The sequence below is a fragment of the Leopardus geoffroyi genome, chromosome A1 (genome assembly GCF_018350155.1).
Source record: "Leopardus geoffroyi isolate Oge1 chromosome A1, O.geoffroyi_Oge1_pat1.0, whole genome shotgun sequence".
In the NCBI taxonomy this organism is placed as follows: domain Eukaryota; kingdom Metazoa; phylum Chordata; class Mammalia; order Carnivora; family Felidae; genus Leopardus; species Leopardus geoffroyi.
Window position 1 is genome coordinate 212,116,862 of NC_059326.1, and position 12,030 is coordinate 212,128,891.

The 12,030-nt window shown below is 43.0% G+C and overlaps 1 protein-coding gene across 3 annotated transcripts in view; it reads left to right on the forward strand.

Moving 5' to 3' along the window:
* The first annotated feature begins 5,500 nt into the window (after nt 1-5,500).
* Nucleotides 5,501-12,030, forward strand: part of ADAMTS12 (ADAM metallopeptidase with thrombospondin type 1 motif 12) — a 336,805-nt gene continuing 330,275 nt past the window's right edge. The window contains exon 1 of one of the 3 annotated variants that reach the window (XM_045440828.1): nt 5,501-6,068. In XM_045440828.1, coding sequence (XP_045296784.1) covers nt 5,942-6,068 — 127 coding nt within the window. In that variant the 5' untranslated portion in view covers nt 5,501-5,941. The remainder of the gene's footprint in view (nt 6,069-12,030) is intronic. The other 2 variants (XM_045440822.1, XM_045440815.1) reach the window with 2 other exon arrangements.

Consider the following 12,030-nt stretch of genomic DNA (forward strand, 5'->3'; position numbering starts at 1 on the left):
ATTTAGAAACAACCACAAACTTACATGAAAGTTGGAAGTGGGGTTAAAGAGAACATTTTATGTTCTGAATCATTTGAGAGTAAATTGTCGACTAGATGCCCCTCACCTCCACTTCCATGTGTATCCCTAACAAACAAGGTCAGTGTTCTACATAAGTCACACCGTCACAGCCGGGAAATTAAGTGATACAATACTAACACTACATTCTTTGTCTCCTTTCAAGCTTCACTAATTATTCCAACAGTGTCTTTTGTGACAAAAGGACCTTATTTAGAATTAAGTGTTGCATTTAGTTGTCATATCTCTTAGGTCTCCTTCAATCTGGGACAGGTTTTTAGTTTTCCTTTGACTTTCTTAGCCTTTTGCAGATTAAAAAAAAAACCCACCAGCAGTTATTGAGTGAGCTGAGGTGCCTCAACTTAGGTTGTCTGATGTGTTCTCATGATTAGAGTCAGACTATGTATCTTTGGCAGATATTTCACAGAGTGATGGTGTTCTTATTGGAGCCTATCAGGTAGCACATGGTTTTGATTATCCACACTACTGATTTTGTTTTCTTTGTTTACTTGATTAAAGGGATATTTGCAAGCCTTGTTCACTCTAAAGTACTCTTTTTGCCTTTATATTTAATAAATATTTGGGAGGAGATAATTTAAAATTGTATAAAGTTGTATAAAGTTACCGTTCTTCATCGTTTATCTATTTATCTATCATTTATCTCTTTGTATCAATATGGATTCATTGATTCTTATCTTATTGTAAGATTTATTACTATTATATGTTTTTGCTTAAACTTCCCTAGACTTGGCCAGTGGGTGCCTTTTCATGTTAACTCCTCTCTCCTTTTGACAAGCTCTCATCTTTCTTTGAGTTTTTGTTTTTGTTTTTGTTTTTTAGCAATAAAATGCTTCTGGCTTATCTTCTATCTCTCAAGCCCTAGTTCTAAATTCAGTCATTTCTCTAAGGAGTCCTAGTTCTTAGGCCTATTTATATCTTTATTTCTGTATGCATCTATACAGTCATCAGCAACTTTGGGTTCATACCAATTACCTTCAGTTGTAGTCCAACATAGAGTTTATTCTACTTCTCTCTCTCTCTCTCTCTCTCTCTCTCTCCCTCCCCCTCTCTCTCTCTTTTCATTGGCAGTGAGAAACTTGACTCCCATTATCCTTGCTGTGTTTACTTATTTAATGAATTTCCCTGTATGTAACAGATCTCCAGTCACCACCATCAGTTTCCACCACCTCCCCACCCTTTCTTACCCTGCCAGTATTTCAGCACCCTTCTGGGACATTCCCTCTCAGGTGGATGCCCTCCTCACTCTGCTCAGGTTCTGATACCATGCAGTGGGCAGCTGTCTTACATGGATAACGATTTTACATTGCTGAGGCTCTGACACCTTTGTAATAGGCTGCTCCCTGACCCCCTCACACAACTTGGAGTCCCTCTGGCAGACCTCCCATATGAATCTCCCTCCAGTAAAATCTTATTATATTTCATTTTGATTAGGCTTAAGATGATCTACAAACTGAAATTAGTTTCAGTTTACTGCAACATTTTGATTTAAGTGCTACACATTTTTTTCTGAAATATGCTGTTTTCTTTCAGCCAATAGTATATTTCATTAATCGGGGATCCATAGCCTTCTCAGCCATGGCTTTCAATGGGGCATTGCCATGACATTGTTTATTTAATTAAGTTGATTAATTACATTAGAAGAATGGTCCAAAATGGAACCCACTTGATACAAATCCAGGTAACTTTACAAAATCTACAATGCATAGATTCCAGAATCTTCAGATTGAGCCAGGAAGGCAAACTCTCTGGGGGTTGAGTGTATGGAGTAGGCAGTGTTGACTACCCATCCACCTACATATTGGATACAACTGGGTGGAAGAATAAAAGTGAACTTACACTTCTAAGAGTTACAAATACTTAGCTCCATATTCTTTTAAGACTGGAGAAAGGTTTAAAAGAAAATAGTACAAAACTACCCTATGACACAGCAATGGCATTACTAGATACTTACCCAAGGACACAAAAATACTAATTCAAAGGGATGTATGCACCCCAATGTTTATACCAGCATTATCTACAGTAGCCAAATTATGGAAATAACCCAAGTGTCCAACAACTGATGAATGGATAAAGAAGATGTGGTATGTATATGTATATGTATATGTATATGTATATGTATATGTATATGTGTGTGTGTATATATATATATATATATATATATACACACACACACACACACACGCACACACACACATATACACACACAATGGAATATTACTCAACCACAAAAAGAATGAATCTTATCATTTGTAATGACATGGATGGAACTAGAGAGTATTATGTTAACTGTAATAATAAGTCAGTCAGAGAAAGACAAATACCATGTGATTTCACTCACATGTGGAATTTAAGAAACAAAACAAATGAGCAAAGGAGAAAAAAAGAAAGAGAGAGAGAGAGGCAAGCCAAGAAACACACTCTTTCCTAACTATAAAGAACGAATTGATGGTTACCAGAGGGAAGGTGGGTGGGAGAATAGGTGAAATGAGTGATGGGGATTAAGGAATGCACTTGTAATGTGCACCGGGTGATGTACGAAGGTGTTGAATCACTATGTTGTACATCTGAAACTAATATTGCACTGTATGTTAACTAACTGGAATTTAAATAAAAACTTTAAAAAAGTAAAGAAAGTAGTATATGTGACAACAATATTGAAATGTATGACTTTTGAAGACAATGTTTTGTTTTCACTTTCAAGTAGAGGTAAGATCCGACTACTCTTGAAAACCTCAGAGGAAGACTCTTCTCTCCATCCTTTGGGTTGACTTAGGAACAGCAGCTTGCCAACTATAAAGCGTGATACACTGATTTTTACTACGAGGTAGTGGTTGTGGTACTCAGGCAGGATTAACGGATGGAAAGTCTATTTTTATGACATGCCCATTTGTGATTCTTGGGGCAAAGTCCGGGTTGTTTTGGTTTTGGTTTTGATTTTGGTCGAAGTCAGTTTCTTTTGCCTTTCTAGTGTTAATGACAGCTCTGAAAAATGCAGGGACTAACAGTCCCTGAATTTCAGCTATCCCTTGTGCTTCTATAGGCTTAGTTGCAAAGATTTCTTTGCTCATGAAACAGAGGGAGGTTTTTGTGAAGCATCTCATATCTTTTGTCACAATTTGCATTTTTGTACAGAAAATACTTCGCCATAAAGAACTAAACCACTACCTGAGATGCTATGGTGATGTCTGTAGATTGTCTGTATATCAGTGTTCTTAGTCCTTCCACTTTTTGTGAATGAGAGCATCACAAGGGGTCTTTAGTAAGATGGATTTGTATTTGATTCTGTTGGGTGGCTTGACTGAATCTTTTCTTTTTTTCTGAACCTCACTACTTTATCCTGGTTTTTCTCTTTGTACTGATATGATCCTAGGCAAGTTGTATAGCCTTTCAGTGTTTTCCCAACTATAAATGAAGGATAGTAATAGTACCTGCCTAATAGGTTTTTGTAAAGATTAAATAAAGTAATGCAGATACACAGTGTTTAGCAGAGTGCTTGATGTATAGTCAGTGTGTAGTCTATTTTATTGTTTCTGTTCTTCGCTGTTATTCAGCACTTGGATTTTCATGTTTTTAAAGTCTTTTTTTCAATGGTTTTATATTTGCATCAGCTGGCTCGGGGATATTTTGGAGACTGCAGTGATTCACAAGTCTGGTGTTTATAGTGGACATATCAGGAAATGTAGTTGGCTTTTTTTTTATTGCTACCAGCCTTTGTCGCCAAGAACATTTGTTACCTTTTTCCAATGAGTAGAGGAAAAGGTGAGTGGGATTAACTTTTCCCTCCACCCAGAGGAAACACCAGGCTTTGGGGGTATTTTGTAAATTCTGGAAAAAGGAGGAGGAACTTAGAATAGTGCAGAGCCATGTTGAAAACGTGCTGAATTTAGAGACATGAATTGATAGTTGCACAACTGGTGCAGTTAGGTGAGTCTCAACAGCACCTGGAAATAAAAAGCAGGGAAAATCGGCAGTGAGGGTAAAACAAGGTTAGAGTTTGATGAGGAAGAGGTGTTGAAGGCACTGGTGAGAGATGATTTAAGGAGATGACTCATAGGCTGTGGATAGGCAGAAAAGGAGGTAAAGGCAGAGATGTTTAAAGATTATGGGACAACCAAAGATGGAGAGGTCAGGAGATACGCAGTCCTTACTAGGCTGAAGACCCAAGGTACTGGGTACGAAGGTTTGGAAGGGCTGACAGAATACGAAGTTTTGGTGGTGGGCCCAAATTGTAATTACAAGGGTCCTTATAAATGGAAAAGGGAAGGAAAAGAGATAGTGTCAGGATGATGCCCTGTAAGAGATTCAAAGGCCAGTGCTGACTTTGAAAATGGGGGCAGAGGGCAAGGAGCTGGGAAATGTGGTGTTAGAAGATAAAAAAGGCAAGAAAATGACTCTTCTCTGCCTCCAGAAAGGAAGGCAGCTGTGCTTACACCTTGATTTTAAGCCAGTAAGACCTATCTCAGACTTCTGACCTCCAACTGTATGATATTAAATTTGTGCTGTTTTAACTCACCAAGTTTATGGGAATTTGTAACGTGAATAATAGGAAACTAATTCAATATCGTGGTGCATATGTATCCAGTCTGAAGGATTCATGCCCACCACAAACCTGTGAGGACCACCTTGCACTTAGATCACCGCTTTGACGTTCCTGCCCAGGCCTGCGAGAGGTTGAATGAGTCGGTTTCCCCAGCCTCTCAAGGAACACATATGGTTGGCTGGAAGCCATGGAGAACCAGTATGGAGCCGAATTCCTCCTGAATGGAGTAAGGAGGCCTGTTTCAGCCCAGAGGTGTGAAATCTTGGCTGGATTATTCCAGTAAATTCTCAGGATGCCTGGCAAGCTCCCTGGTTTGCAGCATTGTCTCAGTAATGTAAAGCTTGAGCCTCTGAATGGATGTCCCCTCCGTGGGCAGCCTGTGCAGGTAAACTGGAGCACTACCTTCACATGGTCTCCGGCTTGCTTATTTCCTCCACTCTCCTTACGGGTGAGTGGAGGTGGGCTAGGAAAGGTGGGGTTATAAAAGTAGAAGAGCACCAGAGACCTGCGGACCCAGCGTGGCTCATAATTATCTGGTCTCGTCACCTCTTTGTGGCGAAGAAGGGACTTGTCAAGCGTCGAACTAGAAGCTTAGCTCAGGCCATTTCCCTCTGCGTGACCTGGCAAAGAGAGAAATTGCCCATTACTTTTTAAAATGGAAGTCTTAGCTTGCCTTGGAAGGGAAACCCAGAGACGTCTGGCTGAGCGAGGGGTCTTGGTAGAGCCAGGTCAGGAAAAGTTGGGAAACGGAGCCGAGAAGGACAGCCAAGGGGGCAGCACTGAGCCGGGGAGGGTGAGGGAGTGGGGTGCCCCGTGCCCCAGCTCGGCGCACAGCACTCTCGGCCTGTATTTCAGCCAGGGAGGGCCGGCCTGGGGGGCCTCTCACTCGCAGTCCCGCCCAGGGAGGCTCTCCCGGGTCTCCCCCTATTTGGCCCGCGCGGCAGGGCTCTGGGCGGGGCCGGAGGAGCGCGGGGGTGGGAGGCCCGAGGAAGATGCGCGGAGTTGGCTGCGAGGCCGAGCGCGGAAGGCGGAGGGGTGGGGATCTTGGGTGGGCTGCCCCCTCCGCCCTGACCCGTTCCACGCCCCGCGGAAAGCGGGCGCTGCCAGTCGAATCGCTCCCCTTTCAGGAGGGAAGGGGGATCAAGGTAACTAGCCCCTTTCTGCTTAAAAAAGCCAAAGGAGATCGTGGGTAGCTTGCAGCCGCTCCGTCCCACTCCTGGACCATGCACCCCTGCATCTTCCTGCTCGGCCACGGGCGAGGACTTGATTTCTTGAGCTGAGAGCTAAACCTCGTCGACTTTTCTTCTCCCCAACAACTGAATCATGCCATGTGCCCAGAGGAGCTGGCTTGCAAACCTCTCCGTTGTAGCTCACCTCCTTAACTTTGGGGCCCTTTGCTATGGGACACAAGCTCAGCCAGGCCCGGTGCACTTCCCGGACAGGAGGCAAGGTTAGTGGCTTTTCTTTATCTCCTTTGAAAACCGTGGTGGTGAGACGCGTGGAAAGTTGGTTGCTTCCCCATCCCCTCCCCCACTGGCTGAACTCTGCAAAGCCGTTTGGCTGAGTCGTAAGAAAATCTAGGCTGGGAGCTCAGTGACATAGGGTGTCTCGGAATTCATTGTTGAAGGTGGTGATTCCTTAATTCTTACTGAAAGGCGAGTATCCCGGATCTCTTTCACACCAACGCTGAGGCAGGAAAGACCCAAGTGAGAGCTGGTAACGCCCCCCCTTTTGTCTTCTCTTTCAATGCTGCTGTGTTTCAATCCTCTATTTTTCAAATTCTGAACACGGAAAATGATTTTTTTTTTTTTTTTTTTTTTTTTTTTTTTTTTGAGTTCCAATCACCACTGGCAGTCATTGCAGTATTTTTAGTTAGTTTCAACTCTGGACAGAGGAGGGGAAATGTGATTCCGGCCCCCTGCTGAGTGAGTTTGGCTGTGTTTTAGTTTCCTGGAAAGATTAAGGCCTGTGTTTTAAAAATAACTGTTCTTTTGGGGGAGAATTCACCACCTTAGGGGCTCACCTTTCTCTGTCCTGCCTTCCTGATCACAGCTGGCTGCATCTCCTGAATGTCATGAAACTCATAATGCTATAGAAAACACTGGAAGAGGGTGCGATGACAGTTTGGTGTTATTTAAGCCTAACACCTTGAGCAGAGCGACACTGCTGCCTCTGCTTTTTTATTGGACTTGGAAGGGTCAGAGACACTTTCCCATTTGGTAGGGAGTTCCTTGGGCCGTCTAGGAGAAACAGAGCTCCATCAAGGCCTGAGTGGCTGGAGAAAGTTCCCTGCACCAAGACTGCTAAGGCACCCTGTATATGTCAGCCCAGCAACCACTGACAACAGCCTTCTGGGGTGCAGGGACTGTTGTTACTGCCTCTGTTTTAAAGATGAGGAAATTTGGTGAGTTTATTGGCCCAGCTCACGGTGGAGTGAGGTTTTGAACCCAGGTAGCCTGGCTTCAGTGGCTGGCCTCTCAGCAATAATAGGGACAACACACACATACACAGACACACACAGACACATATACACTCACACACACACACACACACACACACACACACAGAGCACTGCTTTAACATCCATTAAGTCCTGTGTTTGCTGACTGTGCTCCAGTCTTGAGAAGCTTCCCTAGCATTCTGACCCCCTTAATCCCCAAGACCACTTGGGTGGCAGACATCACGAGCTTGTCTTTGTTGAGGATTTCCACACAGGGTTCTGCCTATGTTGCAGAGTTCTAATACTGCTGAGAGCTCATCTGCTGTGACTTCAAGAGCCATCAGAAACAAGTCCCTTTGCTTTCCTTGGAAGCTGGAGCCCAAACACCACCGGGGTTAGATGTCAATCAGCCAGCACTTGCTTGTGTAAACGGTCCAGATACAATCTCCCACCCCCAAGTTTAAAATAGCAGCGTTTGTTTTTCTTTGAAAAACAGCCCCTTTGTGAAAAGTCTCTCTTCTGGCAGCACAAACAAAGCCTGTGAGCACTTCCCAGGGCATTTGGAGATGATTTGGTTCAAAGACACACATTCTCCTGGATTGGTTTGCAGCTCCCCTTGCTCCAGATCTACTTTGTAAGCGAATTCAGCTTAGTATGGAGCAGACACTACTGGGCTTTGCTCTCTCCTGTCTGGAAGATGAGAGGTGGTTGTTTTCCTTGGTTACCATTGGGATTAGGTGCTGAGGGTATTTGATATTGAAAAATAGCTGTGAAGTGCCCTGAGTTTATTAGCGATGTGCAGATATTTAGGTTTTAAAAGCAATTTGTTTTTAAAAGACTTTTCTCCAGAATATTTGTTTTTAATCAACTCACCAGTGGATTTACAAGTAATCTGCATTTGGTACAACAGAAATTTCTGAGCAGGCTTTATTTAAAACTGAGTGGAGAGAGGGAGAAAAACTGAGGTGGGAGGGGGGTGTAGAGAAGGAGAGAGGTAGAGGGAAGGGATGAGAAAATTCTAAGGTTTCTTGGTAATAGGATGACCTGGTTTTTGCCCCAAATGACCAGCCTGCCATTTCACAATGAGCCAAACTCCCAGTTTCCATTTCCACTCTGACAACATTTTTGAATCGCACCCAAGTTCAGAACCTTTAAACTGGCAAATCACTTCATATATCATGTCTCCCATCCTTCTTTTTACAGATGAAGAGGGGGAGGGGCTAGGAGATGAGTCTGTCAGCACCTATTAAATGCCACGTCACCAGAGGGGTGAAAGGAATTACACAACATCCCACAGTTGGAAACATTCTAGTCCCATATAATCATTAACGTTCTTTCTAGTTCTAAGGGTTGGGCAGAGGCAGGATTTTAGCCCTGGGAGGGAGCATGGAGGCAAATCCAATCTTTCTTGGGACCAAAAATGGCAGATTTGACAAACTCTGCCCAGTATTCTTTCCATATCGCTTGCTTGTGATATAGATACACGTGCAGTGCCTTCCACAAGATGTCTTGGTTCCCAACTAAGTATCAGAACAATGGGAAATACTGCTCTTGTACACAGCATACTGCCTCTCTTCTACAGCCAGTGACAGCCCCTTGGGGTCCTTATCCCTTGTACAGTCTGCAAGTCACTAGCTGCTTCTGTGGTCTCTTTTGCTCCTGGTGACTCTGAAATCAACGGGGCAGGCACTTTATCCCGTGGTGGAGATATGCTTTCTGCTGCATGGGTTTTGCAAGAACACAAGGAGTGTTTCAAGACAAACATTTCAAGCGTACTTCAAGACAAATGTTCTCGTCATGTATCTATGCTCTTTGAAAAAATAAGGAAGGAAATTACTTCATATATTCTCTTTAAAATTTTTTTAAATTATAATTTAATTTTAGTTATTTTAATTTTATTTATTTTCGAGAGACAGAGCACGAGCGGGGGAGGGGCAGAGAGAGAAGGAGACACAGAATCTAAAGCAAGGTCCAGGCTCTGAGCAAGCTGTCAGTACAGAGCCCGACGCTGGGCTCGAACGCACAAGCTGTGAGATCATGACCTGAGCCGAAGTCGCACGCTTAACTGACACTTCAGCGCCACCCAGGCGCCCCTCATATATACTCTTAATGAAAGAAGAGACTTCACAGTTTTAATATTTTATTTGTGTTAATTATCATAAGCAATTATGGTCTGGAGGTTAGTTGTCGTAGGGTTCGTGAGAAAATCCAACCTTGTGTGTTGTACTTTACAACTTTGAGGGGATCAACACTGTTCTCCACATTTTGACACATACAGTTTTCTATGATAAAAGTATATTTGAAGGGTTACAACAACCCATGGAAGAGGATTATGAAAATGAACTATTACAGAATTTCATTGCACTTTTTATTAAGAGTCTTAGAAATTTATTGTTCTCTAAGATGGAAATAATCAAAGTAAAGGGTAAGTATAGATTTAACCTAAGCTATAAAATCTGGCAGGTAAATATTCTCTCACCTCTTTCTTTCTAAGCAGAGGGTGAAAGATCACTTGGTGTTGTGTATTTTCAAAAGCACTTGTGCCAACATGCTCACTCAGACTTCTCATGAAGTATCATCCATGTTTGTGACCAAAGGTTTCAAGTCTAATTTTCAATAAGGCAAATCCAAGTATTTAGGGCTTATAATGTATTTCCATAAACCTGCAGATGGTAATGTGATTACAGTGAGTCTCAGCCCCCGCCCCTCCCCCCAGCCCTGTTGATGCCCCACCTTGACATCTGGTTTGAGTGGTAGATGCTTGAGAAGCAGCAAAGGCAGAGGTTAGAAGGGTGGGCTCTGGGGTCAGATTGTCCCAGAATGAATCCTCACCCTTCTTCATTGTCTTTTTTTTTTTTTTAATTTTTTTAAACGTTTATTTATTTTTGAGACAGAGAGAGACAGAGCATGAACAGGGGAGGGTCAGAGAGAGGGAGACACAGAATCTGAAGCAGGCTCCAGGCTCTGAGCTGTCAGCACAGCGCCCAACGCAGGACTCGAACTCATGGACCGCGAAATCATGACCTGAGCCGAAGTCTGCTGCTTAACCGACTGAGCCACCCAGGCGCCCCCCTCTTCATTGTCTTTTTACAGTGGAGGGAATGAAGGCTAGATGAGGGACGCTTAATAATACCTGTCCCAGAGAACTGTAAAGATTAGACAAGACCAAGTTGATATACTCTAAATGCTGTGCTTAACCATAGAAATGGTAAAAATGAGGAGCTCTTATTATTTCCTGACATCTTATTTCTCCATTCCTGTCATATCTCCTCTGAGCCGCGCTTTCTATTGGCCAAGGTCGTAGCTATCTCATCTTCCAAACTGAGTACCTACCGAGAGGAAGCCAAGGTGAGCATGGGATTCTCCCCTGTCTCTGCTTGGAGGTTACATCTATTTATGGCCATGGTGATCCTTGGTGGCCAAGTTTCTATCTTTAATACTAATAGTAGCTATGGAGTGCTATTTGTCGAGCACTCTTCTAAATCCATTACATATATTAATCCACTGGATCTTCAAAACCACCCTAGAAGGTAGGTAGATACTGTTATTACGCCCTTGTGTAGGTGAGGCAAGTGCAGTTGGGCCACCACATAAGTCACACCCCTTATGTACGTGGCCTCTTATTTCTGCCCACACTTATGGGCTGCCATGGCTTCGCTACTTGGTTTGCAGTCAAATGAAGAGGCAAAACTAGTCTTATCTCTTATCACTGTACCTGATAAATAGGCAGTTATTATCTCCATTTATTGCTGTGCAAATTGAGGCATCTTAAAGAAGTCAAACCGTTCTTTTCTTGTCAGATCATCATCCCTGGGGAAGGGGGGGGGGCGGTGGCGGTGGTAGTATCACTTCTACTAGGTCATACTCTCTGCCAAGTGCACTGCTTATGTACGCGAAGGGAAGTGGCTAAGAACGTGGCTTTGAAATAAGAACCGTGAGATTTCAATATGGATAATGTTGCATATTGACTCTGTGCCCTCTCGTAGGCTCCGTTTCTTCATCTATGAAAAGGGAATTCACTGAATCTGTGAATCACAGGTTGTGTGGGTACTGAATGAGATGAGACCTGTGGTACTTGGATCATAGCAGGTGGTCATGAAATGGTTACTGTGGTTATTATCATTACATTATTATATAGCCAGCTTATGTTGGCTTTCCTAAAAATCCATTAGATCAAAAGCAACTAGGTCAAAGGCTCTAAATTTGTTTGCTTCTTTATTCTTTGAACAATAGTTGCTAGAGCTTAGGCAAGCTTTTTCTTTTATTTTATACTTTCAAAAATCATGGTGAGTTCTTTGAGATGTATGTTCAGAGACAGGTCTTATAAGGGACACGGAACTTCTCCTGAGAAGAGTCAGCATCTGGGCAGTGACCAGTCCAATGGGACTGCTGGTCCCATTGCAAGATGATGGCTATAATCCATTAAATAAGACTTTTTCTGCCCTTAACTTCCGTCCACTGCTCATCCTGGGGTAGCCAGAGGTGTAGCCATGAGTAGTAGAAGAGAAGAGTAACTGAGAATAATACTGTGGAAGTCAACCACATCCACCCTTGCCCCACCTAACCTGGCCTTTCCTCTCCTAAGGTCTGAACTTGGAAGGGCAGTGAAACTCTGATATTAAAGATGTCCAGATATTCCTTGGGGAGTAGGCAGTACAGAGGACTGAGTCAATTTGACTCCTAGGTCATGGCACACTAGCGTCATCATTTTGTGCAAAACCCCTGTCTGGTTTTATTTTTTTATGCATTTTTGTCCCCACTCCCATTCCTCCTCATGGAAAACCATTTTAATGGGTTCCATATGTATTTTTTTGCATATGTTCTGGCAGACTTTGTATTATTGTTTTTGTGTGCATGTATTTTCCATTGATGTAGATGGCTCTGCATTCACTTGCATTGTATCTTATTTTTCAGTGAACATTGTTTTTAAAGATTTTTCCATGTTGCTATGTGATCTATTGCTCCTAAGTGC